General features: G+C 51.3%; 3 protein-coding genes across 5 annotated transcripts; 2 read left to right on the plus strand and 1 right to left on the minus strand.

Moving 5' to 3' along the window:
- Positions 1–362: 362 nt before the first annotated feature.
- On the minus strand, positions 363–20,838 carry C18H5orf52 (chromosome 18 C5orf52 homolog). Of its 2 annotated transcripts, none has more exons than XM_075013236.1 (5): positions 20,675–20,838; positions 18,786–18,894; positions 13,499–15,308; positions 3,364–3,519; positions 363–1,289 (listed from the first exon to the last, which is right to left on the minus strand). In XM_075013236.1, the coding sequence occupies exons 1-3, from the start codon at positions 20,749–20,751 to the stop codon at positions 15,051–15,053; spliced, it is 444 nt and encodes a 147-aa protein (XP_074869337.1). In that variant the 5' UTR covers positions 20,752–20,838; the 3' UTR covers positions 363–1,289; positions 3,364–3,519; positions 13,499–15,050. The 2 variants fall into 2 exon arrangements, with proteins under 2 accessions (XP_074869337.1, XP_074869336.1); XM_075013235.1 differs by having other exon boundaries at positions 3,364–3,524.
- Positions 1,325–11,670, plus strand: LOC142022890 (fish-egg lectin-like). Its single transcript, XM_075013221.1, has 5 exons — positions 1,325–1,429; positions 4,918–5,103; positions 7,633–7,860; positions 9,265–9,604; positions 10,612–11,670. Exons 2-5 carry the CDS (start codon positions 5,052–5,054, stop codon positions 10,754–10,756), a joined length of 765 nt encoding a protein of 254 aa, XP_074869322.1. The 5' UTR covers positions 1,325–1,429; positions 4,918–5,051; the 3' UTR covers positions 10,757–11,670.
- On the plus strand, positions 20,628–26,837 carry DUSP18 (dual specificity phosphatase 18). Of its 2 annotated transcripts, XM_075013228.1 has the most exons (3): positions 20,675–20,716; positions 22,209–22,308; positions 26,011–26,837. In XM_075013228.1, exon 3 carries the CDS (start codon positions 26,067–26,069, stop codon positions 26,625–26,627), a length of 561 nt encoding a protein of 186 aa, XP_074869329.1. In that variant the 5' UTR covers positions 20,675–20,716; positions 22,209–22,308; positions 26,011–26,066; the 3' UTR covers positions 26,628–26,837. The 2 variants fall into 2 exon arrangements, with proteins under 2 accessions (XP_074869330.1, XP_074869329.1); XM_075013229.1 differs by lacking the exon at positions 22,209–22,308 and having other exon boundaries at positions 20,628–20,716.
- The last annotated feature ends 587 nt before the right edge of the window (positions 26,838–27,424 follow it).

Below are 27,424 nucleotides of genomic sequence, written 5' to 3' on the forward strand. Positions count from 1 at the left end.
GCCCCGGACGCCACCCACACGCCGGGCCCCCCCACCCTGCACAACATACATATGGACATTAGTGAGAAAACACGTGCCTAGGCAAGGCTGGCGCTACATGCAGCTGGTAACGCCGAATGCATACAAACCCATCTACAGGAGATAAGTCTATGTGTCTTTTTGTTCCCCATTTGCTTTCAAACTTGTCCAAATTCAGTGCTGCTAAGACCTGTGTTGTATGCAGTCTGACCATCCTGAGCCAGGCAGTCCATTACAGTCCTGATGGATTTAGCCATGCTATTGATTTTTCCATGACACACATACCCATAGCACTTGAGCACAATGGATTATTTAATTTATCCCCACAGTGCTCCAGTGAGCCGGGGAAGTAGTGGAGGGGGACTGAGGACAATGGCACAGCTACAAATACCAAGTCGAACTGGCCTGCAGAGGAGGCCCCAGATTTGCTTCAGTATCTTTTGTCCCCTCAACAACAGAGAGGGTCACGACCTGCCATTCTTACTCTGCCCCCTCCTGACCGCAGCGGGAGCATTACCTGAATGACGACCAGAAGGTTGAGAGCTAATCCTGATCACTTTGCACACACACAGTCATCCCAAACCCCCCATGGGCTGGGTGCGATCACGCCCATTTTACAGCAGAAGACAGGGAAGTGATGTGACTTGCTGACGTTCACACACTGAGATTGAACAAGGTACAGACCCCATAAGCCTGATTTGTAACCCTGTCACTGCCCCTCAGCTGACAGGCTCTACCCCGAGATGTCCACCACGCTTGCCACTCACCACGTGGGGAACAGGCCCCCACAGTGTGGCAACTCCTGGGCTCTGCAGCCACATGTTGCTCTTGGAGCCTTTAAAATGCAGAGTGCCCTCCGCCATTTCCACACACGCACCCCGCCACTTGGTGGGACAAATGCATGTCAGCAGTGGTGGCAGTGGCAACCCCTGCAGCTCTGGCCTCAGCGCAGCTGCTGTGCTGCTGTAGCAGCCATGGCTCTGGTGAGTCGCTGGCATTCACTTAGAGCAGTGGGAGTGCTGGGGGAGCCTGGCTCTTGGGGTTCGCTGTGGCAAATATGCAAGGATGACAACCACACGTGTGGCGATCCTAGAATTACTATTGGACTCCACTGCTAGCCCCTCACACTCTACAAAAGGTTAAATACCCTGGCTAGGAGGGAGAGAGTCGCAGGACTCTGCCCAAGAAAGGTGCCAGCTAAGGAGCTGGGAGCCTAAAAACGGGTTCCATCGAGAGACTCTGGAGGGCAGTACAGGCGCAATTGTTCTGAACTGTGACAGAAAGAAAAAGTTGTTATATTGGCGTTGGCAGCTTTCGAAATGCAGGGAGATAAAACACCTGTGCCGAGCATTCCCTGGGAAGGGATCTTCCAAGAACATTCCCAGGGAGTTCAATGTATCCAGTGAGCAAGGTAGGGTGACCATATTCCCCTAGGGTAAATGGGAGACGCCATGGGGGTGGGGATTGGCCCGGCTAAAACGGCACAGCTGGTCACCCTGAATCAGGCACAGGCTGAACCCTTCTTCCCACCCAGACCTCTCACCTGCAGCCTGCTCCCAAACCCCCACCCACTGCTGCACTTTACCTCCCACCCAAACGCCCACACCCCAGCCCCAGCCCACTCCTGCACCTTCCTTCCCAGCCAGACCCCACACACCTGCCCTGGCCCACTGGAGCTGGAGAGAGAAACAAGCCTGCAGCTGCTTCTTCAGGGCTCAGTGCTGCAGACATCAGAGGGCCTCTGGCCCTAGCCCTGTGCCACACAGGGCTCCAGGGGGGCCTCCACCCTCACGCCATGCAGGGCTCTGGCCCCAGGTCCACAGCAGGGGCTGCCCCAGTAAGGCTCCAACCCCAGCTCCACCCCAGCCCTGTGGCAGCACTCCAGGAGGGGGGCCTCCAGCCCCATGGGAGGTCTGGGAGGGCCTTGGCCCCTGCACCACACAGGGCTCCAGCCCTGGCCCTGTGATGTGGCAGGTGTTGGGAGCTGGGGCCCTGCTCCCACACTGTGCAGGGCTCAGGCCGCAGTAGGTCTCTGGCTCCACCGCAGCCCTGCGGCAGGGACTGGGGGCTTAGGAGGCTCCAGGGATGGCTCCAGCCTTGCACTGCAATGGCCTCGGCTCCCGCTCCTCAAGTCCCTACTTTCCCGCACCCCAGCGCCATCCTCAACCCAACTAGGCACCTGCATGAGGTGGCTGGGGCTGGCAGTGGCATCCCAGTGGTGCAGCAGGTGGGGAACTGGCCAGAAATAAAGCCCTGCAAGTCTCCGGCCACAACAGAGGAAGGTCAGTGGGGAGGGCCAAATACAGGGCAATTGGTCCCCTTTACAAAATAAGTTGGGATGTCTTTTTGCCTCATTAAATACAGGACCGTCCTGCCTAACACGAGACGAATGGGCACCCTAGAGCAAGGGCAATGGTCAGGTGCTGTGCTGTGAGTCCCCACCTCAGAACTGAATGTGCAAGGCCCATGGCTGACAGGCATGGGTCCGAATCTGTCACTTTGAGACCACAGCGCAAGCTGGAGACCCTCGCTGCTCCTGAGCCACATTTCAGCACAATTCTAGAAGTGGCTTCATCTGGAGCTTTACGTAGATCAAATTGTATAGATCATAAAACCAGAAGGGACCCTGTGCTTAGCTCACCTCACCTCTCGTGCAGCACAGGCCAGACAGCTGCCCTCAATGCCTGGCTCTTCGCACAACAGAGGGCTGCTCAGAACAATACCCAGTCTTGATTTAAAAATAGCCCAGGATGGGGAACCCAACACAACCCTGGTAAATCCTTCTGATGGTTGGTTAACCTCCGTGTTAATGATTTGGGCTTTATTTCCAGTCTGACCTTGTCTGCCTTCAACTTCTAGCCACTGTCCTGTGTTACAGCTTTTTCTGCAAGCCGAGAGCCCACTAGGGAGGTTTTATTGCCCATGTAAGTACTTACAGACAGCATACCCAGCAAGCTGAGCAGTTGGGTGGTTCCCAGGAGAGATGCAGGTGCTGTCCAGCTGATTGACAGAGAGGCCTAAGCTGCCCCCAGCCAGCAGCCTGTGTTCTATCAGTGGTGAACATCTGCATATGCCTTGGTGTACATAACAAAAAGTATTCTGCCCATGGATGTTAAAAATTAGAGGATACTCTGCTTACAGACTGTGGTCATGTCACGCCCGCCCCTCCTCCAGTAAAACTAAAGAGATTTACTCCTGGCGTTTCTCCTGCAGCCACAGGACGTGAGACCTTATAGGTGTTTGTGCAGTGCCCACAAGATAAACTCAGCAGCGTTGCCAACCCCAAGGGGCCAAACACCACAGGATGGGCCTCAAAGAAATCATGAGATTGGAAGCTAATAATACCTCTTGGGCTCCTGTGTAGACCAGAGAGCTTGTCTCACCAGCATAACCACCTCCCCATGCGGTAGAGCTCACTGGGCTGACTGGAGACGTTCTCCCATCCGTGGAGGAGCATCTTCATTCCCACACTGTAGTGGCTGCAGTGTCTGAAGCGTAGACCTGTCCTACAGAACAAAAGCCTCATGCAGTCACACCCTGTTGCTGGAGAGCTCGTGCAATGACAACATCTCAAGAGCAAAGGAAGTGAAATCCACAACAGTTGCCAGAGGATGGGATCTTCAGTCCCTGTTTGACACTTGTATTGGGTTTGTTAACAGCTGTGTAACCCCAACATTTCAAGAACAGCCAGCTAAAGAGAAGCCTTTGTTAAAGATTCATGCATATCCACCCCCTACTTGGTACCCCAAAATATCATAGTAAGTGTCCCTGAGCACTCTCAGAATTGCTCCAGCAAAAGCAGACCTGAGATTCTGGGCATCCAGTCTATACCCCAGGAACACCAGTCCTGGAACCTTTCCCTGCAACAAAGCCCGCTGCCAGCTTCGTCCACGTGTCTTCTCTGGAAATACCATCACTGGACCTAACCAGGTTACTCACAGAATCACGGGCACTTTCTCATGCTCCTCTACTAACATCATATATGCCATCATGTGCCAACAATGCCCAGATGCTTTGTACATTGGACAGACTTCTAACTCCCTTAGACAAAGGGTTAATGGGCACAAAACAGACATCAAAACACTCCAGATCCACAAACCAGTTAGTCAACATTTTAATGGAATGGGGCATTCTGTCAATGACCTAAAGGCATGTGTGTTACTGAAGAGGAATTATCGCACCGTTCTGGAAAGAGAAGCAGCCGAGATGGCTTTTATATTCAAATTCGGCACATTAACACATGGTTTAAACCAGGACGGGAACTTTCTGAGTCACTATAGGGGCTCGTCTGCATACTTGGCTCAATCTAATTCTTGACCTTCCCCCCCACCCCTCCACTCTCTGATTTGCTCACCTTGATTATCTTTTTCTGATTTGTCCTCCTTGCTTACTGTTTTTGGTTCTCTGTGCCTTAAATATTGAGTCTGTTCTGGTCTGGCCATGGTCTGAAGAAGTGGGTCTGTCCCACGAAAGCTCACCTAATAAACTATTTTGCTAGTCTTTAAAGTGCTACTTGACTGCTTTTTGTTTTGACACATACCTTTAGGTCATTGACAGAATGCCCCATTCTATTAAAATGTTGACTAACTGGTTTGACTAACTGGTTGACTAAGACAAATATGTGCAAGGCCACTGGGGGAAGGCTGTGCACCATATGTTCACCACAGCAATCCCAGCAGGTGTGGCAGGGGCAGTGTTTAACCCTTAAACCCCTCCAGTTCTCAGAGGCCAGGAGAGTGATCACCTAGCAAACACATTCCCTCCACCCTCCCACAGCCTCGCACACTGGGCTGGCATGTGAGGGATCAAGTGTCACAACTGCTATGAGGAAACCCAGCATGTTACTCAACAGCCTTTGCTGGAGGGTGTGGTGCTGTAAGTTTCCCATTTCCCCATCAGGATGGAGGAGGGCACCAGGGCAGGGACGGTTGCAACTGTTGCCTCAGTCTGCGGCTACACTTGAGCTACAAAAGCCCTAGGGCTGCCCTCGCTGCACCACTGGCAGAGCACACTGCAGACGGGGCACCAAGGAGATGAAGCTCTGGGCGGTCCTGCTGCTGCTGCCCCTGCTTGCAGGGAGCTCAGGTACATGGGAAGAGCGATTGTGCCCAAAGGGTCACAGACGGCTGTGTGGGTCGCTCAGCCCCAGTGAAGGGCTGAGGAAGGATTCACTGCCATGTTGTGGGGAACAGTTTTCAGGCAGCTGCTTGGTGGTGGTAGGGGGACTAGATTTCCCTCTGTGTGTGGCCTGCACTTCTCATATTCCTGCCACCATAGCCTGCAGTGATATAAATACTAATCGCGTGGGATTGTCAAGGTCTCGCTGACTTGTCTGTTGCCCATCCATCCCACAGGAGATCCGTGTCCTGACTGAGCCCACTCCCAGCTTCCACTAGCCTGGCCTTGGCTTCCCAGCCTTGCCCCTTGGTTCAGCTCCAAGGCATAGTTTGACTTCTATACTGGGGGCAGAAAGTGGCTCCAGTCACACCAATGGGGCCACACACTGGGGACAAATTCTGAACTGGCTGGGAGGGGCACCACTTCCAATATTTTTTGGAGGGGGCAGCTTTAACCCTGATTCCAGGGTCTACACAGACAACTGAAAACTCTTCTATGGTTTGGTTTGGTTTGGCGGATAACCTAGAAATATCTGATAGGAGCACTGTGTCTGATTCCTATATCAGAAAAGAAAATTTATAAAATATCAGACCCCCAAAAGCTTCAATACTAACATGCTCTGACACCCTATGGCAAGTCACTTAAGAGACACTGGTTAGGATTCAAATTGTATTGTATGTTCTTAGTCAGATACTCTTAGTAGAGTCAGGAGGAACCATCAAGATCATCTAGTCCAGTGGTTCTCAAAGTGTGGTCGGTGGACAAATAGCGGTCCACGACCATCTTGCAGGTGGGCTCTGGGTGCACGACTTTCCCCCCGCCTGTAGTAGGGAGCCTATCCTGGCTCTCCAGAGCTGCAGCCCCTCTGTATGTTATAGCTGTGTCTATGTTTTTATGCTCCAGTAGAGTAATATGGATAATTTAGTACTTAAAGCTAAGCAAAGGTATTCTGTCATCATGGGTGGTTGTCTGGTAGTCTGCAGAAAGGTTTGTGTTGACCAGGATGGGCCATGGGCCAAAAAGTTTGAGAACCCCTAACCTGGTCTGACCCCCACCGCACATGGCAAGCCACAGAACCTCCCCCCACCCACTCCTGAAATAGACACCTAAGTTCTGGATGAGTTACTGACATCCTCAAATCACAGTCTAAAAACTTTGAGCTAAAGAGACTTCTCCATTGACACCAGTTTAAATCTGCAAGTGACCCATGCCCCATGCTGCAAAGGGAGTGAAAAACTATGAGGGTTTCTGTCAATCTGACGGGGGAGAGGTGGGGGATTCCTTCCCGGCCACTACCATGGCCATCAGTTAGACCCTGTGCATGGGGGCAAGAACCACCAGGCAGATACCAGGGGAAGAATTCTCTGTATTAACTCAGAGATCTCCCCTCCCGGTGCCCTCTCTCCAGCTGTGGGGGATTCTGGCTCCACGCAGTCACTAATGGCCACACGGCATTGGAGGCCTTCCTGTCATACCACCCCTCCATGAAATTTTCAAGCTCCATCTGGAAGGTAGGTAGGGTTTTTGCCTCACTGCTCCCCTGGGGAGGCTGCTCCAGAACTTCACTCCCCTGGTGGTTAGACACCTTCACCTCGTTTCAAGCCTCACATGTTGATGGGTAGTTTATAGCCACGAGTTCTTGCGCCAGCATTGGCTCTGAATTTAAGTAACTCCTCTTCTTCCCTGGAATTTATCCTGATGTACTTATAGGGAGCATGTGTACTCATCTCTCCTCTGCCTATCTTTGGTCAGGCTAAATACGCCAGGCTCTTTGAGTCTCCTCTCCTAGGGCAGCTTCTCAGCCCTCCGACCACCTGAGTAGCCCCTCCCTGCACCTGTTCCAGTTTGAATTCATCTTTCTTAAACAGGGGAGACCAGACTTGCCCTCAGCACCCTGCAGGAGCCTCCTCAGTGCCTTGCACAATGGTACTAACAGTTCCCAGTCTGGGCTGGGAACACCTCGCCCAACACATCACAGCCTGGCTCTGCCCTCTTTGGATAAACGTTGGGCAGCTGAAGGTTGCTATAAATCCCACCTCCCCTGCCCCGACTCCTCTCTTCTGCAAAATAAATAAGTCCAGTTTCCTCAGCCTCTCCTCTCTTGCCCTCCACTGGACTTTCTCCTATTTGTCCACATCCTTTCTGTAGTCACGGTCTCAATACTGGACACAATACTCCAGATACAACAAGAAGTCCTGGGGCACCTCATAGACTAACAGATAGTTTGGAGCATAAGACCTGCGGCCTAACTTTGTGGATATCAACAGGGAGCCAATTAGCATCAAATGCAATTCTATAGGACTCCCAAACTCATTTCACACTGGCCCGCAAGCGTGTTACATGGGAAGAACACTGAGCCACCACCCTGTATTCTGGATTCAGACCAGTGAGGGACATGTGCTTAGCCACCCACACCTTAAGCTCTCTCCCTTCTTGGCTATTTCTCCCACCTGCTAACAAGTCCATCTGCATGACCATTCTCAATATGCCTTTCAGCTCTGGACTGCATTGAGATACCAGGCTCTTTAAAGCAGATCGACGCCGGTAATGGGCAGGTGTTTGGAGTGAACAGCGCAGGCAATATTTACACTCTGTATGGGGCCAACTGGGTCCAGCTGCCAGGTGCCCTGAAGCACGTCACTGTTGGTCCGGCCGGAGTCTGGGGTGTCAACAACAACAACAACATCTACAAGCTGGTGGGAGGAAGCTGGAAACAGATCTCAGGTAATGCGCAGGCTGGATATGTCACGGGGACAACCAAAGGAGTCTCTGTAAGGACTCTGAGCTGGGTTCCAAACTCTCACCCTAGGCTGCTGTCATGGCTCCTGCCTGAGAGGCCACTCTCGGGAGCTGATGACATCTTCCCCCTATAGTGCCACTGGTACCAATTTTGTACCATTTTAACTACCTAGGGATGTGGATATAGTCGAATTAGTGAAAACCCCTAGTGTGGATGCAGCTGCACTGTGCTTGTGTTGGTAGAGATCATCTTGGGAGATGTAGTGAAATCAGCTCTGCTGATAAGAGCCCCTTGTCAGTGTTCTAACTGTGTCTTCACTGTGGGGAGGCACTGATTTAACTGTGTCACATTCCAGACTGATACACAGCAGTACAAAATAGGCATTGTCCAGCCCTTAAACTGAACTTGAAATCTCCACCAGGCCTGGCCACACACACTTGGTACACTCGCTTGACTACATAGGGTAGGAGTGCGACTTTTCTATCAAAACTGCTGCATGCATAGAACTGTCTGCACGCTGGATTTGTAACAGTGTAAAGGTGCCTTTCACCAGCACGGCTTAATCCCCTCTCCTTTGCCTATGAGTGCCTTCAGGCCAGTGCCAGCAGAGAAAGCCCAGGCTCTCACACAGGCATACCAGTTGGACCAAGTAACCCACCGTCTGTGCTGCTGCTACAGAGTGACACAGTGAGAGGTGAAAATCCTGAGATCTTATTACATAGCTAACAGTGTCCACAGCAGGGGCATTGTACCAGGGGGTTTGCAGTGGCTTCACATCAGTTTAAAATCATACCAGGGATTAAAGGAATGCAAACTTCTTGTGTGAACAAGGCCTAAATAACTCAGGCTAAACCGAAATAACAGCTTCTTAGAGTGAAGTCCCATAGGCCTTGGCAGCAGCTGAATTAAATTAGGTAAAATTAAACTGGTGCAAAGCAGTGTATACGCAAGCCCTGATACTCCCAAGACCTCTGTGAGGCAGGAACATTTCCTGACCCCATATTCCAGGCACTGAGAGCTTAGAATCAATGAGTGCACACGTTAGCACCTAACAAAGATGTCCTGATTTCCAGGAGTGCTGAGCACTGAGGATGCCCACTGGTGTCAATGGCAGTTCTCAGTGCCTGGATTCCCCAAAATGATTTTTCAAGGGCCATTAGGTAAACTGGGAGAGGACGGGCAACCAAACCCATGAATCCTGATTCTCAGGCTACTGCTCCACACACTAGACCCCACTTCTCTGACCAATATCTCCTTCTCCTCTCACCCAATGGCTAGAGATAATTTCTTGCCAAGTTCCAAAGAGGTGATTTACTTCCTTGTTTTCTCCAGGCTCCCCCATCCCTGCCCTCTCCTCTGAACGCTGTTTTCCCCTTGTTTGTTTTCAGGGCAGCTCAAGCAAATTGATGCAGGTGGAGACATGTTCATCTCTGGTGCCAACATGAATGATGACATTTTCTGTCTGCCACGCTCAGCAGCTGTCACCGTGAACAATGACTCCTCTTTGCCCTGGGTCAATATTGCAGGAAAGCTGAAGTACTACAGCTGTGGTTTGTGGGGCTGCTGGGGAGTTAACTCTGCAGATGACATCTTTTTCCGGTATGATGTCACCCCAGACCCTTGTGCAGGATCCAGGTGGCAGCACATTCCAGGCAAGCTGTCCATGATTGAGGTCGGGACAGAAGGCTCTGTCTACGGCGTGAACAGTGAAGGACGTATCTATCGCAGGTACAGTACAGGTGACAACAGGAGGGAAGGTTTCTCCCACAAGAGATCAGGGCCATTCCTACCTGTCACTAAGGGCATAGAGAGAATAGGATGTGACACGATGCTGTGGACCAAGCCGACCTTGGCAGCCGATGCTCGCTGATTTGCTGATCAGTGATCCCAGGTCTCTCCAGCACCCCAATGGATCTCACATCAAGACACCCACTGTTGCCTAATTGAGAATCCTCAAATGCTAACTAGCCAGGAACATGTCTACAGTCCAAAAACGGGAAGGGAGGTACAGTGCAGAGGGGAATGCTTGGAAGTCAGAGTTCTGCAGATTATGGGTGGCACAGGTCCACGCGCAGCACTTCAGGCCACCCAAACTATGCACGTGCCATCCCCATACAGGGATGGTACATCCTCCATCCTGGGGGTGCAGAACCTCCTCTGCAATTGCTTCACCTGGCCAGCAGGGGCCCCATGGGGGCCACACACAGGACTTCAGGGTCCCCACTGCTGGGTGGAGGCAGATGGAGGAAGAAGCTCCCAGACTGTTATGCCCTGGGAGCAGGGGAGGGGAGAGAGCTGCCAATTCGGGGCACAGATCTGGCCTTTCCCCTGACTGCACACTGGGGATTCACCTTGTGTTCTCTATTTCGCTCCATCACTGGCTTTGATTCCCTGCCACCTGCCAAGGCAGAGAAAGGCCCTGTGCTGTTTGGAGGCAGGACTATTTCGTTAGGCGTGGGGGTGGGGTTGGGGGTTGCTCCCTGCCCTTCTGGCCCCAGCCCACACAGCAGGGGGATGAAGCATGCAATGCTCAGCTCTAATGCTGCCATCTTGACAGGGTCTGGCAAGATGGCATGGGGGCTGCAATGCAGGCCCCTGAGTGAAGAGCAAGGAGAAACAGACTGAGGCTGCCTTCTGGGCTTCACTGAGAAGCTGCTCTCTACAGGCTGGGACAAAAGCAGAGTCCTTCTCCTCGCAGCCCTGTATTAACACCAGTCCTGTAACCTTCCTTTCAGGGATGGAATCACCCAAAGGAACCCCATTGGGAACACCTGGACCCAGGTGGCTAGTTTCATCTGCAAATGCAAACACGTGTCCTATGACCTGGGCCAGCTGTGGCTGATTAGTGACCAGGAAACGATTGTGAGATGCCGAGTCTAAATCAGATTCCCCTGATCTCAGCCTTCCAATGATTAACAGCATTTACCTACCTCCCCTGCAGTGCTTAGTGTGAGCCCAGACTGAGCCCTGACACCTCTAGCTTGGCTGTTCAGACCCCTAGCACCTCTGGGCTTGCTGTATGATTTATGAAAGTAAAAATATTGCTTGACTCCTGCTTGTCCCCTCCTGCAATCCTCTGTCCAGGTGTTGTGCAGTCCTTCTCCATCCAGGGGCATGGAGCTTTTGTTCCAAGGGTAAAACTGAGTCCCTCAAAATAGAGCTAAGAAGATTCATTACTACCTGCTCCCCCCTGACCTCTGTTGCCCCTGCCCAACCTCTGGATTTGCCTCCAACCTGCTGCACATACCTCTACACTGAGAAAAGTCAATGGGTACCAAGTGAACATAGTAAGGTCCAAGCTGACGATAAAGGGCAGAGCTTTTAGCTACGAGAGAAGTCAATCTCAGGAACAGATCACCAAGAAATACGATAAACTCTTTCACTTGGAATCTTTCAAACAAGCCTGGATGTCTGTATAAGTGCTCTAATACACTCTGTATCAACTCCATGCTCTCGGGTTGGCTGCAAAAGTCACTGCAGGACATTTGTCTCCTGTGTTAGGTAGGAAATCAGACTAGATGGTTTGACCTGCTGTCCTGATTTCTATGTCAGAAGCTCGGCATATGCACCCCTCTCCCCAGTATTTCCATAATCCCAAATATCTGCATCACCCGACTAAAGGCGCTAGGTATCCCACAGGATGGCTGCAGAGCCAGAGCTGCTCACACTAGGCTGAGCAGGAAAGGGCTGGTCAAGGGCTGAAGTTTCTGTCTTGCTCACTCTGTTGTGGAAGCAGCTGGGATTGCCCTGTGCTTGGGGCTGTGTTTGTGCCAATAAAGCCTTGTAGCATCTCACACGCCTTCCTTGTCATTTTGTTCAGTTCATGTCTGGGAGAAGGCTCTGGTGCTAGGAACCGAAGAGCAGCAGTCAGAGCTCTACTATGAAATAGTCCTGGTGTTTGTGACATAATTATCCCACAGGCCTGCCAACCCTCCCGCCCCTAACTCCCCACAACCCTCTCTCGGCCGTCCAGGTTACCTCGCTAATCGGTTCCTCTCCTTTCCTCACCCCTCAACCACGCTGCCAGGAGAGGAGACAAGCATGATGGAGGGTGAGCTAGTCACTCTGCCTCACAGTGGTCTCCTCTCCAGTGCCATGTGCTCCAGGGACTGTCAGGAGCCCTGATGACTGGCCTCATTGAGCAGCAGGCATTCTAGAGGTGGGGAGAACTCCCAACTTTACAATCAGAGGAAGATGGGCAAGTGAGAAACAACCCCTGACCCCACTCTGTGCAACTCTCCCCTGACACTAGGACATGGCCTCTGGCTGGGCTTTGTAGCCACACACCTCGCCCCTTCCTCCTGAGTCACAGCCATAGCTAGCTGATAGGTGTCAGTAAGAAGCTGGTCTCATAAAAGACATTACAAAAACAAGGGGGAGTCCCTTAGCATCTTAGAGACTAACAGATATATTAGGGCATAAGCTTTAGCGTGTAAAAGCCATCTCATCAGAAGGAAAGGAACAACTCCTCATTGTTTTTACTGATATAAACTAACACAGCAACCCCTCTGAGTCAAGAGCCATTACCTCACCCATCTTATCTCTCTAATGTCCTGGGACCCACCCAGCTACAACAATGCTGCATAGCTCTCCAAGGCTACGTCTACACGTGCACCCAACTTCGAAATAGCTTATTTCGATGTTGCGACATCGAAATAGGCTATTTCGATGAATAACGTCTACACGTCCTCCAGGGCTGGCAACGTCGATGTTCAACTTCGACGTTGCTCAGCCCAACATCGAAATAGGCACAACGAGGGAACGTCTACACGGCAAAGTAGCACACATCGAAATAAGGGAGCCAGGCACAGCTGCAGACAGGGTCACGGGGCGGACTCAACAGCAAGCCGCTCCCTTAAAGGGCCCCTCCCAGACACACTTTCATTAAACAGTGAAAGATACACAGAGCCAACAACTAGTTGCAGACCCTGTATATGCAGCACGGACCCCCAGCTGCAGCAGCAGCAGCCAGAAGCCCTGGGCTAAGGGCTGCTGCCCACAGTGACCACAGAGCCCCGCAAGGGCTGGAGAGAGAGTATCTCTCCACCCCCCAGCTGATGGCCGCCATGGAGGACCCCGCTATTTCGATGTTGCGGGACGCGGATCGTCTACACGTCCCTACTTCGATGTTGAACGTCGAAGTAGGGCGCTATTCCCATCCGCTCATGGGGTTAGCGACTTCGACGTCTCGCCGCCTAACGTCGATTTCAACTTCGAAATAGCGCCCAACACGTGTAGACGTGACGGGCGCTATTTCGAAGTTACTGCCGCTACTTCGAAGTAGCGTGCACGTGTAGACGCAGCCCAAGTGTAATTGTAACAGGGGAAGAATCATCATCAAAGGGGCATGCTTCCAGGGAGACCCTGCAGGGATTGGTTCTGGGCCCAAGACTATTTAACATTTTTATCAATGACCTGGAAGGAAACATAAAGCCATCACATATAACATCTGCAGATAACACAGACTGGGGGGGGTTGTAAACAAGGAAGAAGACAGGTCATTGTTACAGAGCAATCAGATCAGCCAGGCAGCTGGGTGCAAGCAAACAACAGACATGTAAATATGGCAACATGCAAATAGTCCCCCCACATCTAGAAACAAAGAACATAGGCCATACTCACAGGGTGGGGCTCATTCCTGGTGAGCCGCCGTGGATAAGCATCTGTACATGACCTCCTGATGCAATGCAGTGGCCAGAAGGGCAAATGTGATCCTGGGACCATGAACAGGAGACTGTCAAGTCAAAGCAGTGAAGTTATAGGAGCTCTGTATTTGGCACTGGTCCGAGACCTGCTGTCATCCTGTGACCAGTTCTTGTGCCCATCACTGATGAAGGAGGCTGGTAAATTGGCATCGGCTCAGAGACCAACCCAGAGAACGATTAAAAGATTGAAAAACCTGCCTTATGGTGACAGACGTGAGAAACTCAATCTATAGCTTATCAAAGAGGATGGGCAGGGATGACCTGATTGCAGTCTATATCCTGGGGGAACACACATTTAACAATGGGCTCTTCCAGTGCTTTTTCTCAAGAAAAAAAGTGCCGGAACTCAAGTCAGATGACTCCTCTTAGAGGTTAGGGTGTTCAGTTTTAATGCTCTGGTCCCCACGTTGCTATGGGACTAATGGGGATGCCTGCCCTGGTCCCCACACTGCTGCGAGACCAGCGGGGGCTTCTGCCCCATCCCCAGGCTGCTGCAGGGTGGTGGGGGCTCCTGCCCAGTCCCTGCACTGTTGCAGAACTAGCAGTGAAAATTTTTCTGGTGCTCTCATGTAAAAAAGGTGCCAGAACTCCATTCTGGTGCATTCCAACAGAAAAAAAACCCTGGGCTCTTCAGTCTAGCAGAGCAAGGTATAACACAAGCCTATGACTGAAACTGAAACTAGACAAATTCAGACCAGAAATAAGGACAAAATTTTAATGGTGAGAATAACTAATCTCTATCACTGCCAATTTGAAAACCAAGATTAGATGTTTTTCTAAAATTTCTGCTCTAGGAATTACTGTGGGGCCGGTCTCCAGCCTTTTCTACCCAGGAGGTCAGACTAGATGATCACCATGGTCCCTTCTGGCCTTGGAGTCTCTTACCCCCAGAAACCACCTTAGCAATGAGGGCCTTTTCTCATCCCCTTCTCTTGTTCCCATTTTCCTCCAGCAACCAAACCCTCTCCCTGCTACCACACAGGGGGCTTCTCCATCCTCCCAGAGCTCCTGCCAACATTCCCAGAAATTGGCATGACCTCAGATGAACTCCTACCCATTCCTTCTGGACTCAGGTTAAACCTCTGCAGGGGCACAAGGCAAGGAGAAAGTTCCACCTAAAGAACACATATTTCTGTTATACAAGTGCAAATCTGTCCTGTGATTATCCTTTCCTTCCTGCATCTGCCCCATACTGCACTGCTCCCATCCTCCACTTCACTCGCCATCCCTGGGGACTTAAATGAACCTCTACAAAACAGATTATCAACAGAAGCTGCAGAAAGGGACCAGCTAGTTGGTGCTTTTCTGTTAGTTTATTGCTGAAACAGCTACAACCCTGTGCTGGCTTTAAGCTGCTTCGCTTCCTCCTTGCTAAAAAAGGCAAAGCAAGTGTCAGAGATGTTGGAATGAAACTCATTAGAAACTAAGAAACCTGCAGAAGTGGGGTACTGAAGGAACATCTCTCAGGATCATTTCTCAATCATCATGGCCGCTCCTCTCGTGCGGATTGTTTTCTGGCTGCCTTCCTTGGACTTCGTCATAGTCAGACTGGCAGAATTGATTGCCAGGTTCTTGGTTCTCTGACTGGTCAGTTGCACTATTTTTCCAAATTTATCAGACTCCTTCTTCCACCGGGACATCTTCTTCTGTTGGTCACTCATGAACTTCTTTTTTAAATGCTCATAAAAGTGGCTGGTCTTTTTTCTTGTCTCCTCTAAGCGATTTACCTTTAAGACAATAAATGTGATTTTTAGCACAGGATCAAGCTCCAACATGGGGACTGCCTTTGAGGAAAGATGTGTCCTCCAGGATCTACCCCCAGACTCCCACTCCTGGCCTTTCACAGTAACTCCCTTATTCCTGACTGAGAGGGCATTAACCCTGCTCTGAACCTTGTCCTGGAAAGGCTGACCAAGCACCTCTGCCTCCTTCCAGGCTCTTCTCAGTTTCATCAAGATCAACAGAGTTCTGCCAACTGAGGCCAAGAACATTCCCTGACATTCTGAAATTGACTGGATGCAGTGTTCAAAAATTACTGCACTGCAGACAGACAGAAATGCCGTAAAGTTACACAGAGCTGGTCCCCTTGTTTAATATCCTTATCCTTGTTCTGGGACCAGTATCTGAGTTGTACAGAAGAACCCCCATATAGTCTCACCTGGTATCTCTAATTTGCCCATGACTGTATTATCTAAACCAAGTGGGAACAGAACATGGGGAACAGATAGTTGAAATGTAAACACCCACCAGCTATGGCTATTTCCTTCTCCCCAGGTCCTGGGTGGCCAGGGCCAGATGCTCAAAGGCACCTAATGAAAACATCTCTGAGGGGCTGGGCCTCCATGCTTTACATGTCACCTCTGCATCACAAGCATTTCTCACTCTTCCCAGATATTTTGAGTCCTCCTTGTCCAACCTGAGCTCCCTATCATCCCAGATGTCGTAGATTTCCCGTGGTCTTAACGTTCAATATTAGGGCTAGCTTGCTGACAGGCCGTGCCCTTGAGAAAACGCCCACAGCTTAAGACCATGAGGGAGAATCAGCACCCGACCCAAGCCTTCAGGAAAAGCCAAAGATAACCTTATTCGTAATACTCATTCACCCTGTTCCAGCACAGCACCAATCACATGACTAGTTTCAATGAAGAAAATGACACTCCCTGTGCACTTACAGTTAAGCTTGTACTCCAGTGTTCTGTTGGATCAGGACCAGAGTGCTCAGCAAGTACAGGTAGGGCCCTAGCGAATTCATGGTCCATTCAGATCAATTTCACAGTCACAGGATTTTAAAAATCGTACGTTTCAGCTATTCAAATCTGAAATGTCACGTTCCTGTAATTGGAGGGATCCTGACCCAAAAGGGTGTGTCTGGGGGGTGTAGTAGCAAGGTTACTGGAAGGGATGGTTGCACTCTCGAGGCACCCAACTCAGAAGGCAGCAGCACAGCAGTACTGGTGGAATGGTATGGTAGAGGCATCCTTACTTCTGAGCTGCGGCTGGCAGGGCACGGCCTTCAGAGCTGGGCACATGGCCAAGAGCCGCCACTCTCCAGCTGCCCAGCTCTGAAGGCCACACAGAAGTGAGGGTGGCAGTACTGTGAGCCTTAAAATAACCTTGTGATCCCTCTGCCACTCCCTTTTGGGTCAGGACGCCCAGCTGAAGACACGCTGACTTCCAACCTGCAATCTGCACAATACATGGTAAAAGCACACAAGACTAGATGTCAAGGTCTGTGAGGTGTTTTCCCTTGCCATGAATTTGGTAGGCCCTCAGATGCTGCCTTGTGCATGATCAGAAGTGGCCTCCCAATGCCATCTGTGGCAGAGAAGGTAGGAGGGGTTCCAGGGGAAGTCAGTTTCCTTTCCCCAAACACAACCAGCAGGCTCACTGGTGCAGCAGATGACCCCCCACCCTTTATACTAGGAACTGAATGTTGCCTCCATGTTACACCCGAACTTCACAACAAGATGCTCTTGAAACTAGATCTTCAGCCTCACCATGGACCCCAGCCCGAGCTGAAGACAACAGTGCTTTCACCCTGGGGTCAATATGATTCAAGGCCTTGGGGCAGGGCCATGGAGCCCTTCACTCTAGCTCAGAGAGAGGTACAGTGTGAGGGTTGGGGTTCTGGCTTGCTGGGGAGTCATTATGCTGGTAGTAAGCCTCACCCTTGCTGACTGAGCTAACCTTGTTATCCCCACCCTTGCTCTGGCTTATTTATACCGGGCCCTGCAGATTTCCAAGACCAGCATCTGATGAAGTGAGTCTGTGCTCACGAAAGCTCATGCTCAAAACTTTTCTGTGAGTCTAAGGTGCCACAGGACCCTTCGTTGCCATTAGGCTGGGGAGTTTCTCTACATGCCAGAAAAGGGGTGTGATCAGGGCAGTGCATGGGAGGGGCTTACATGGTCACATGCCCCTCCCCAAGACACCCAAGACATGGAAGGGAGGCAGGGAGAGGTGAGCAGCAGAGCTGGAAGGGAAGAGGTGGTACCAGCACCCTTCTTCTTCCAATGGCTGCCACATTGCCTGCTTGGATGCTGCCTGGTGCATCGGAGTGGCTGTTCTTGCCTAGGCAGCTGCTGCACTGCAGTGGTCAGGGTCCCAGGTAAGCAGCATGGCCAGAGGCTGCCTGGGAGTGCCTGGTGTAGTAATGAGAGGGCCTGACTATCAGGCTAGGTGTAAGGCTAGAGGCCTAAACCATGGTCAATGCCTAGCTAAAGCACCTCAGGCCTGAACAACATACATTTAAAGCACTAACCGTCAGTTAGGTAGAGTCTGCTCAGGAATGCAGCAAGAGACAGGTGCTGATAAGTAACAAGGCCTAAAAGCACATAAAAGCACCTGAAAGCACCCTGTGCCAGGCACTCAGTGATACAGAAGCACATTCTAGTACAGCAGGACATGTTTTATGGCAGCAGGAAGCTCCCCACAGATAACAGCTTAGTACCACGACATTCCGGCCCAAGTTCAGGACAGGGTCAGAATGACAGCATGATGGATGGTGTTGTTTTGATGGTACCAGCACTATCTCCAAGCTAACAAGTAAAATCTGGTTACATTAAAGGGGTTGACTTATTACAATTAAAGGGTTGTACCTAGGATACATAACGTATACATGAGTTGTGTGTATCTGGTTATAAAAGCATCACTCAACTGAGGAATGCAGAGTGACCTGGGGATGACGGCACTCTGTTGCCATCAATTGAGTCACGTTCATTGTCACTGCACACGCATGTATTAGTGTAAAACTGCTGGCATCCAAGCGGGGACGCCCAGTGTGCTAAAGCCCCAGTGTCAATGACAATAAACCTGGTTCCACCTCCTTCATACCTCACTTGATTTGTGGTCGTTGGGGGCTGCCAGACGTCTGTTGCATTGGCTGACTGCAAATGCCAATGAAGTAGTCACAGGGAGCATGCGCACAGCCAAAGGTTATTAACACACCCTGGAGCAGAACAGAGGCTGAGCATCACCCTGGTGACAGCCCGACTACACCTGGGAGATGACAGAGCACCTCTCTGCCCCTGCCAGTAGTATGCCACAGAGAGGGGATGGAGAGAGAACATGGGGTCCCGAGCTAAGGGCAGGAACAAGTTACATGGAGTGGGGCACATTAGAAGGTCACATGGGGGGATGTGTCCCCCCAACAGCTGGTGCCCCCTTTATGTCCCCCCATTAGTTATCCCAGGTGTGAGCATTACCTCTATCTCCTGGATTCGCTGGACACTGGTATTGTCACGGATGATGACTGTGGATAAGTGACTCTTTGGCAAAAACCTTTTCACAGCCATTTCACTGCCATTGAAGAGACTGAGGAGGGGAAAGAGGCTTTGTTATTGTCTCCCTGATCAGGGGAAGCAATGTCGCTGGTAGCCCAGTTCTACTATTCACAGCCACACAGGCCAGACACTGCTCAGGGATGGAGTCACCCAGTCTCATTCGAATTCAGGTTCTTTGCTGGTGTTACATGGAGTGAAGCTGTGTATTTTAGCAGGACTGTTAATTAATGGCAGTTAATGCACATGACTAAAAATGTTGATTAAAACTTAATCACAATTAATAGCAGTTGTAATTGCACTGTTAAACAGCAGCATACCAATTGAAATGTATTAAATATTTTGGAAATATTTGCACTGTAAAATGGTGAAGGAAATAGTGGTTTGCAATGTGCCTCACACAAGTACCTCGATGCAATCTCTTTATTGTGAAAGTGCAATTTAGAAATGTAAGTTTTTCTGTTACATAACTGTATTCAAAAACAATGTAAATTGTTAGAGCCTTCACGTCCACAGTCCTACCTCTTGTTCAGCCAATCCATAAGACAAATAAATTTGTTTACACTTACAGGCAATACTGCTGCCTGCTTCTTGTTCACAATGTCACCAGAAAATGAGAACAGGCATTTGCATGGCACTTTTGTAGCTGGCATTGCGAGGTATTTACGTGCCGGGTATGCTAAAAATGTGTATGTTCCTTCATGCTTCTGCTACCATTCCAGAAGACATGCTCCCACGCTCATTACAAAATCAGTGAATGAACTTGAGGGGAGAATGGTATGTCTCTAGCTCATTTTCAGAATCATAAAATGCTTAGAATCATACAATCTAAGATGCATAGAATCATAGAAGGGACCTTGGGAGGTCATCGAGTCCAGCTCCCTGCCCTCGTGGTAGGACCAAGTACTGTCTAGACCATCCCTGATTGACATTTATCTAACCTGTTCTTAAATATCTCCAGATATTTAACCTGTTCATAGCCTTGGTGGGACTGGGGCCAGGGTGACCCCCTCCCCTGTGGCAGGGGCCATGTGCCTCCAGCCAGAGCAAGTTGGAGGGTGGGCTAGGTTGTGGCCAGGGATGAGAAAAGCAGCCCTCTCCCAGCAGCCACAAGACCCAGCCCTGTGCAGCACTGAATAGGCAGCTCCAGAGTGGCCCAGCTCGCAGGGACCCACTTCTTTCCTGGGGAGTTTAACAGGTTAGTTTCCCAGTCATTTTCTGCGCTGGGGAGACAGGGCAGGGACAGGCGGAGGGACCTTCTGCCAGGAGTGAGGGAGTCTCTGTGGGGTGGGGGGTCCCCTGTGGCCAGGAGGAGAGTGGGGGCGTGGAAGGGCCTCGAGCAGGGCAGAGGTGTGTGCCATGCCAGGAGTGAGAGCAGGTGGCAGGGGGTCCCTGCACAGGGTGGCTGGAGCCCTTGTGCCTGGGGCAGCAAAGGAGGGCAGGGGTCCCAGTGCCCAGGCCAGACGTGGGGTGAAAGTGGGGGGGCGGTGCCCGGAGGGGGGAGGGGACGGAGCGAGGCCCGGGAGAGGGGGGCGCGGCTCGGGGAAAGGGGGCGCGGCGGGGTGGGGCCCGGGAAAGGGGGGGGGCGCGGCTCGGGGAAAGGGGGCGGGGCGGGGCGGGGCGGGGCCCGGGAAAGGGGGCGGGGCGGGGCGGGGCCCGGGAAAGGGGGGGCGCGGCTCGGGGAAAGGGGGCGGGTGAGGGGGCCCGGGCCCGGGCTCGGGGAAAGGGGGCGGGTGAGGGGGCCCGGGCCCGGGCCCGGGCCCGGGCCCGGGAAAGGGGGGGGGCGCGGCTCGGGGCCCGGCTCGCCCCCGCACCTGAAGAGCACCAGCACGTGGTTGACGCGGGGCTGGCAGAAGGTGACCCGCGGCCGCGGGAGGCGCAGCTCGTCCATCCCGCCGGCCGGGGCTGTGGCGGGGGCGCGCCGTGGGGCGCGTCACAGAGGCGGGCGAGGGGGTGACGCAGCGAGCGGGGAGCCCGAGGGCGGCTCTGGGGTTCGCAGCGGCGATTGTCCCTGCGCGGGCCCCGTAGCCGGTTGCCCTGGAGACCGGGGTCCGCGGCAGGAGGCGGCGCCGGGGGGCGGGGGGTGAGTGGGGCCGGGGGGAGGCGAAGGGGGGCGCGTGCCCGCCCCACGTCTGGGGTCAGGCCCGCCTGGGGCCCCGGCCCGGACAGCCCCGCCACCTGGGGCAGGCCCGGGAAGGGAGGGGGCGCGCCGGGTCCGGCCTTGGCCGCTGCTCACTGGCCCGGCCCGGGGTCGCCGTGTTGAGCGCGGCCCTTTGGCGGGGAGGGCCCCGCCCGGCAGCCAGACAGACCCCGGAGCGTTTCGTTCCGGAAACAAAACCGCCACCGGCCGGCGCCGGCTTTAATGGCGGACCGCAGAGAGACCGAGCGCTCGCGGCACACCTGGGAGTTGTTCGGGAACACCAGTGTGCCGCGGAACGCCGTTTAAGGGACAGTGCCCCGAGGTCACCTTGCACTTCGTGTGACCCTCGTTACCGCCAGTTTGGGACTGTGCAGGGCTGGCCAAAGGGACACAGAGTGGCATCTCCTAGCAGATGCCTGAATTCAGCTGTGGTGCACGGGCCCTGCTGCAGGAGGGAAGGTTTTATTGTAACCAGCGTGTCAGGTTTAGGTTACCTTTGGGTTTACTAGTTAATCAGAGGCAGGAGGCCTGCGGGGGAGGGGGACAGCACCAGGAGGCAACACGCTCAGCACAAGTGAGTGAGCACAGAAGTGCCCTGACATCAAGTACCTGCTCAGTTGACTGTATCAGTATAACATACATAGATCACCTTTCATGCCCCAGGTACAAAATTCATGGTCTGAAGATGTTCACAAGCTTAGCCCTTTAGGCAAGAGAGGAGCTGGGGGGAGTTACAGCCAGTGGGTTAGCAACAGCTCAAGGAGCAAGTTTAATGCAACCTGCAATGTCCTGGATGTGGGCAGATTTGAGGTCGGAGACACAAACCAGATGTAGTTTTGGGGAAGCTTCCCCTAAGTCCAGAATTGTGTTATTCTATGTCGTAGTACGTTGGGTTGGGGGAAGGGCATATCCCGTAGCCTGCTGTGGTGCAAAGACTATTGTTAGCTGATGGGTAGGAGATAAAGACCATCGGGGAGGAGGAGGCAGGGAGTGTGGGCCTTTCCCCAGTGATGTGTTTTTCCTGTTCCAGTGACCATTTCTGGCTCCAGAGCCTATATATGGAATCCCACAAGGGAGTGGGTATTTTCCCTGGTTGACTTTCTAATGGATCTACATGTATATAGTGACTCTTTGCGGCCACCTTGTGGGTGTGGGAGGCTCACACCCCCAGGCTGCAGGAGATTGTATACCCCTATTTGCTCCTATAGTTGTCTCAGTTTCATGGAGACCAAGCTGAAGTGCAATCCTAAAGCAGAAACAACAGTGTTCTGCACCAGCTCAGCTACACATCAGTAGGAGAGAGAGCAGGTGAGCCTCCCAGAGTGCAAATCCCAATAAACCCATTTGAATGTGTACAGTACCCACCCTTGTTACAGTTCGGTGCACTTTAGAAACAATAATTTGCTCTCATAGCTGTAACTCACAAAGAGTAACATGCAATCTGTAAAACAAACTGTAATGCTGATCCTTGCCTTCACCAGCAATCCATAACCCTGAATGTAAAATGAATCATTTATCTGGAACCTATCAGTAATCATGCTAATCCATGTTTGTCCCTCTAACCCACAGCTGTAACTGGTATGTATAAAGTAATTTGAAACACAATTTCCCTGTTCCTAGCTCTAGCTCATAACCAGTAAATGCAAGCATTGACAAACATCATAAACCTGTTTGTAATCCAGTTGTATAACCTGCACTCATTGAAACCCCATAATACATCATTTTATATTTATATAACCCTCTCCATCCATGCAACACTACACAAATAGACTTGGAAGGATTAGATTTTATCAGTAGAGATAAACATTGATTTTACTTTGTACACAAAAGCCAAAGAACAATATTTCCATGGCTGCTAATCCAGAGTTACAGATGTGAAGAATATTGCCTAAGAACTTACTAGAGTTGCAAGATATGCATACTGTGTTTTGACTTGCTGAGACATTGAGTCCCACATGTACCCATAATTTGTACGACTGCAAAAATTTAGGTCAGTAACAACTTTATTGTTTTAAATAAACATTAATTATCCATTGAAATTATATTTAAAAGAATCCAATTCTGCCAAACCTGTATGTAAATCTCCAAGTGTGATGTTGGCTACTGTAGATTCCACCTGGCTAGGAAAAGCTATGCTGGCCACAGCAGTTTATGCTGTTGCCCATTCCTCATCCTGCCTCAGCTCATAATGCTGAATAGAATAGGGCTTTGGTGTTTCCTTCCTTTTGGCCAAAGCTAATACAGCTAGTACGGGGTCAGCAAACTTTTCATGTCCAGCTCCGCTTTTCATCCCTGCAGTTAGCCTTCCCCCACCCCCAGTCTCCAGAAGTGACGTACCACACTCCCTCAGTGGTGGTGGCAGCGGAGGCCACAGGGGAGGAGTGGAGGTAGCAGGGGAGGCCAGTGACACTGTGCTCCCCATATGAAATATGTAATGGTCTTCGTGTGGGTTGTTCTTATGACTAAGAGCAACTTAGGTTGTTGGAATCTGTTTGGACACAATCATTGATCAATTGCTAACCAAACCAAGGACACATTAACTAATCACTTAGGATTCTGTATAAGAGAGGCTATGCAAGTGGCTCTTGCTGGGGCTCATTTCCGTCTGAGGCCAGTCTAGGCATCCCAGCCTGGGTAGCACCTTGGTTTCTTAAACCCATAACAAAGCTTTGTTTTTGGCATAGATGGTCAGGACTCCTGCTACATGAGGCACTAGCTTTCCCATCCCTAGTCTATTCCAAAAGGAAGCCACATCATGGCTATGTCTACACTAGCCAAAAACTTCAAAATGGCCATGCAAATGGCCATTTCGAAGTTTACTAATGAAGCACTGAAATACATATTCAGCGCCTCATTAGCACGCGGGCAGCCGCAGCACTTCAAAATTGACACGGCTCGCCGCCGCGTGGCTCATCCAGACGGGGCTCCTTTTCAAAAGGACCCCAACTACTTCAAAGTCCCCTTATTCCTATGAGCAGATGTGAATAAGGGGACTTCGAAGTAGGTGGGGTCCTTTCGAAAAGGAGCCCCATCTGGATGAGCCACACGGCGGCGAGCCGTGTCAATTTCGAAGGGCTGCGGCCGCCCGCATGCTAATGAGGCGCTGAATATGTATTTCAGCACTTCATTAGTAAACTTCGAAATGGCCATTTGCCTGGCCATTTCGAAGTTTTTGGCTAGTGTAGACAAGGCCCATAGGAATACCATGGGAGTTGAAATTAGGGATGTAAAATCCCGTTTAATTAGTTAACTCATTAAACATTGTGTTTAACTGGTTAACCAATTAAACACTGGTGGGGGCACGGCAGCTGAGGAGGCTGCCCAAGGTATTGATAGGACTCTCATCTCAGGACTTTCTGGCTCTCCCTGAAGAACCAGGGCTAGGACTAGGGATGCCAGAGGAAAATCTCTTGCCTGGCAGGAAGTGTTCTGAGCCGCATCTCCTGCTCTTTGTACAGTTGTGAGGGGAAATAAGAAAACAACCCCTTGCAGATTGAAAATGTCCCCTGTCCTTGAATCCTCCTCTCTTCCCCAGCTGCCTCCCACACAAGCCCCTGCCATTTCCATCAGTGCTGAATGACAGTAGGCAAAGTTGGGTGGTGCTGGCTGGAGCCAGCACATGCCAGCATTTGTGTCCAGCATGGGTGGGTGTGACTCCACCTGGAGTAGGACTGCAGGCCAAGCCAATCCCTGCTCCAGCAGCCCTGAGAAGGAGGCAAGTTCCCGGTTAAAGTGCCCTGCTTAGCACAAGGCACTAAGTCAGCTGCAAGTGGTGGTGAGGACCTGCCCTGAGTGGCCTGAGCTCAGTGAGAGTGGTATCCAACAAAGTGTGCAAGGAAAAGTGTCTCCTGCCTTGGTTGGGCTGGTCCTGGCGTGCAACTGAAGGGGGCCAGCATGACCCATCCCCACCAGGGTTAGACGAAACCCAGCCGTTTTCCCCTAGGTGGGATCACTCGGTCTGCAGCAGAGCATGGGAAAAAGAAGATATATTTGCTGCTAGCTATCTGCCATGACCACCAGGCACTGCCTGTGGGCTCTGTACCTTATGCTGGTTGCCATGGGTTCAGATCCCCATATGAGTTTTTCCTGGCCCGTTTTCTGGCACTGCTTCGATACCTTCTCAATTGCAACTTCCCCCTCTTGGCACCAGCTGAGTGAGAGCCCACCTGCCTGATTAACAGCAGGCCAAGAGGATGTGCTTAGAGAAGGAAACTGACCCTGAGCTTAGATTTATACAAGATGTTTCTAATTGCAGTTCACACTGATGTCCACACAAGAGGCCAGGGCTGTGTCAGCATAGGTCTGGCTAGATTCTCTGCTTACCCTTACTGCAGGGAAGGGGAGGGGGGGAGTTTGATCACACTCCAACCCACTCCTTATGAAATGTCACACCTGGGTGCACCCCTGAGCTAGCAGGCTCCTATACGTTTCTTAACTTGTATTTACTGCACCTGTTCTTGGATTTGTTGGTGTGCTTGTCTGTCCTGAGTGTGAATGCCATTAGACTGGGGCATAGTCTCCTGCCATCCCTTCTGAAATCACAGGGAATCACTCTGCTTTTATAAAGAGATCATGTGTTGGCCCAGAACTGGACTGGGGGTGAGGCCCAGGGTTGCCAATGGAGTAGGGAAAGGGGGCAATTATGCCAGGGCCTGGCAATGTGAAAAGGCCTGGGGGCTCTGGGCAGCTACCGCAGCAGCAGCCAGAGCCCCAGGTGGTAAGGTCTGGGCATTGCTGAGGACTGGCTTGGGGAAGCTAGTCCCTAGCCCAACACGTTCTGTCTAAGGCCCCACCCCTTCTGGGGAGCGCAGGGCTGAGTCTTCCCCATGTGATCCAGGGCCTGGCGCAGTCTGTCACCAGCTCTGGTGAGGTCTAAGATGGCTTCCCCATAACTGGGGTGGCTCTAGATTTAGTTCATGTTTAAAACATGTGAAAATATCACATTTACTAGTTTGGTAGCAGCAGGCTACTGCCTTCAGGGTCCCACGTGCCTTCCCTTTGTTTTTCCAGGCAAGGAGTGTGACAATGCAGTCCTCCACTGCAGCTGATTCATAAAGTCTGCCTTAATGAATACAATTTTTGGAGCTATCCCCATCTTATTCAGGCACCCAGCCATTTATGGCCTGTCGCGGATCACCAGCAGCCTATACCTCAGCAATGGCACAGCTGCCAATAACAAGCTCCTGCTCTTTGCCAGCCAAATCACTACTGTCATCAATGTGTCTGTGGAGGTGGTGAACACCTTCTATCCCGACATTCGCTACGTGCACATCCCTCTAAGTGACACCCCCATGTCTCGCCTTTACGATTACTTTGACCTCGTGGCAGACAGAATCCATAGCGTGGAGCTGCAGCAAGGCCGGACACTGTTACACTGTGCTGCTGGAGTCAGCCGGTCAGCTGCCCTGTGTCTGGCCTATTTGATGAAATACCATGCCATGTCTCTGGCCAACGCTCATGCCTGGGTCAAGTCCTGCCGCCCCATCATCAGACCTAACAACGGGTTTTGGCAACAGCTCATCCAGTACGAGTATAAGCTCTTTGGTACCAATACAGTCCGAATGGTCAACTCTCCTCTGGGCTTGATCCCGGATATCTATGAGAATGAAGCAATGATAGTGTTTTGACTGTAATTACCTTTACCGCATCTTCCAAGGACCCCAGAGGGAAAACAAAGGGACAGCTTAGCTTGATCAAGTCTGGAACATGAACAATAAGCATCAGCCATTTGAGCTTTGCTGCGTGTCACTCCCTGCCGCTATATGGACAGGAAAGTAGCTGGGATGAATAGGGCTGTCGGGTTTTTATGATAAATAAAACCAACCAAGTTTCAACTATGCTGTTTGGTGTCACATCCCATTTATACCGACTTCTGACAGGAGCGATAGAGCTGCCTGAAAGCTACGGGCATGTGTTTAGAAAGCATCCTTTTATCCCAGCATAATGAGGTGTTTGCCATCTCTCTCATGGTTCACTGTCAGGCATAGCTTCCAGCTGAAACTCAGAACAATGGGAACATCGCCAACAATTCTTTCTCTAAACAGGAACTGAAGTGAACTGTTCTGAAAAAGCAGTCAAGTAGCACTTTAAAGACTAGCAAAATAGTTTATTAGGTGAGCTTTCGTGGGACAGACTCACTTCTTCAGACCATAGCCAGACCAGAACAGACTCAATATTTAAGACACAGAGAACCAAAAACAGTAAGCAAGGAGGACAGATCAGAAAAAGATAATCCAGGTGAGCAAATCAGAGAGTGGAGGGGTGGGGGGGAAGGTCAAGAATTAATCTAATCTAATCTAATCTGTTCTGGTCTGGCTATGGTCTGAAGAAGTGGGTCTGTCCCACGAAAGCTCACCTAATAAACTATTTTGCTAGTCTTTAAAGTGCTACTTGACTGCTTTTTGTTTTGATAGTGTATAGACTA

This window comes from Carettochelys insculpta, chromosome 18 (assembly GCF_033958435.1).
Source record: "Carettochelys insculpta isolate YL-2023 chromosome 18, ASM3395843v1, whole genome shotgun sequence".
In the NCBI taxonomy this organism is placed as follows: Eukaryota; Metazoa; Chordata; order Testudines; family Carettochelyidae; genus Carettochelys; species Carettochelys insculpta.

Bases quoted from the DNA above. Each gene is read 5' to 3' on its own strand.
- LOC142022890 (XM_075013221.1), top strand. From the start codon at position 5,052: ATGAAGCTCTGGGCGGTCCTGCTGCTGCTGCCCCTGCTTGCAGGGAGC. The intron at 5,104-7,632 runs GTACATGGGAAG...TATGCCTTTCAG, and splicing joins CCTGCTTGCAGGGAGCTCAG to CTCTGGACTGCATTGAGATA. The intron at 9,605-10,611 runs GTACAGTACAGG...CCTTCCTTTCAG, and splicing joins GAAGGACGTATCTATCGCAG to GGATGGAATCACCCAAAGGA.
- DUSP18 (XM_075013229.1), top strand. From the start codon at position 26,067: ATGAATACAATTTTTGGAGCTATCCCCATCTTATTCAGGCACCCAGCC.
- C18H5orf52 (XM_075013236.1), bottom strand. From the start codon at position 20,751: ATGGACGAGCTGCGCCTCCCGCGGCCGCGGGTCACCTTCTGCCAGCCC. The intron at 18,895-20,674 runs GTGCGGGGGCGA...TCCCCTCCTCAG, and splicing joins CACGTGCTGGTGCTCTTCAG to TCTCTTCAATGGCAGTGAAA. The intron at 15,309-18,785 runs GTAATGCTCACA...ATTGTCTTAAAG, and splicing joins AGCGAATCCAGGAGATAGAG to GTAAATCGCTTAGAGGAGAC.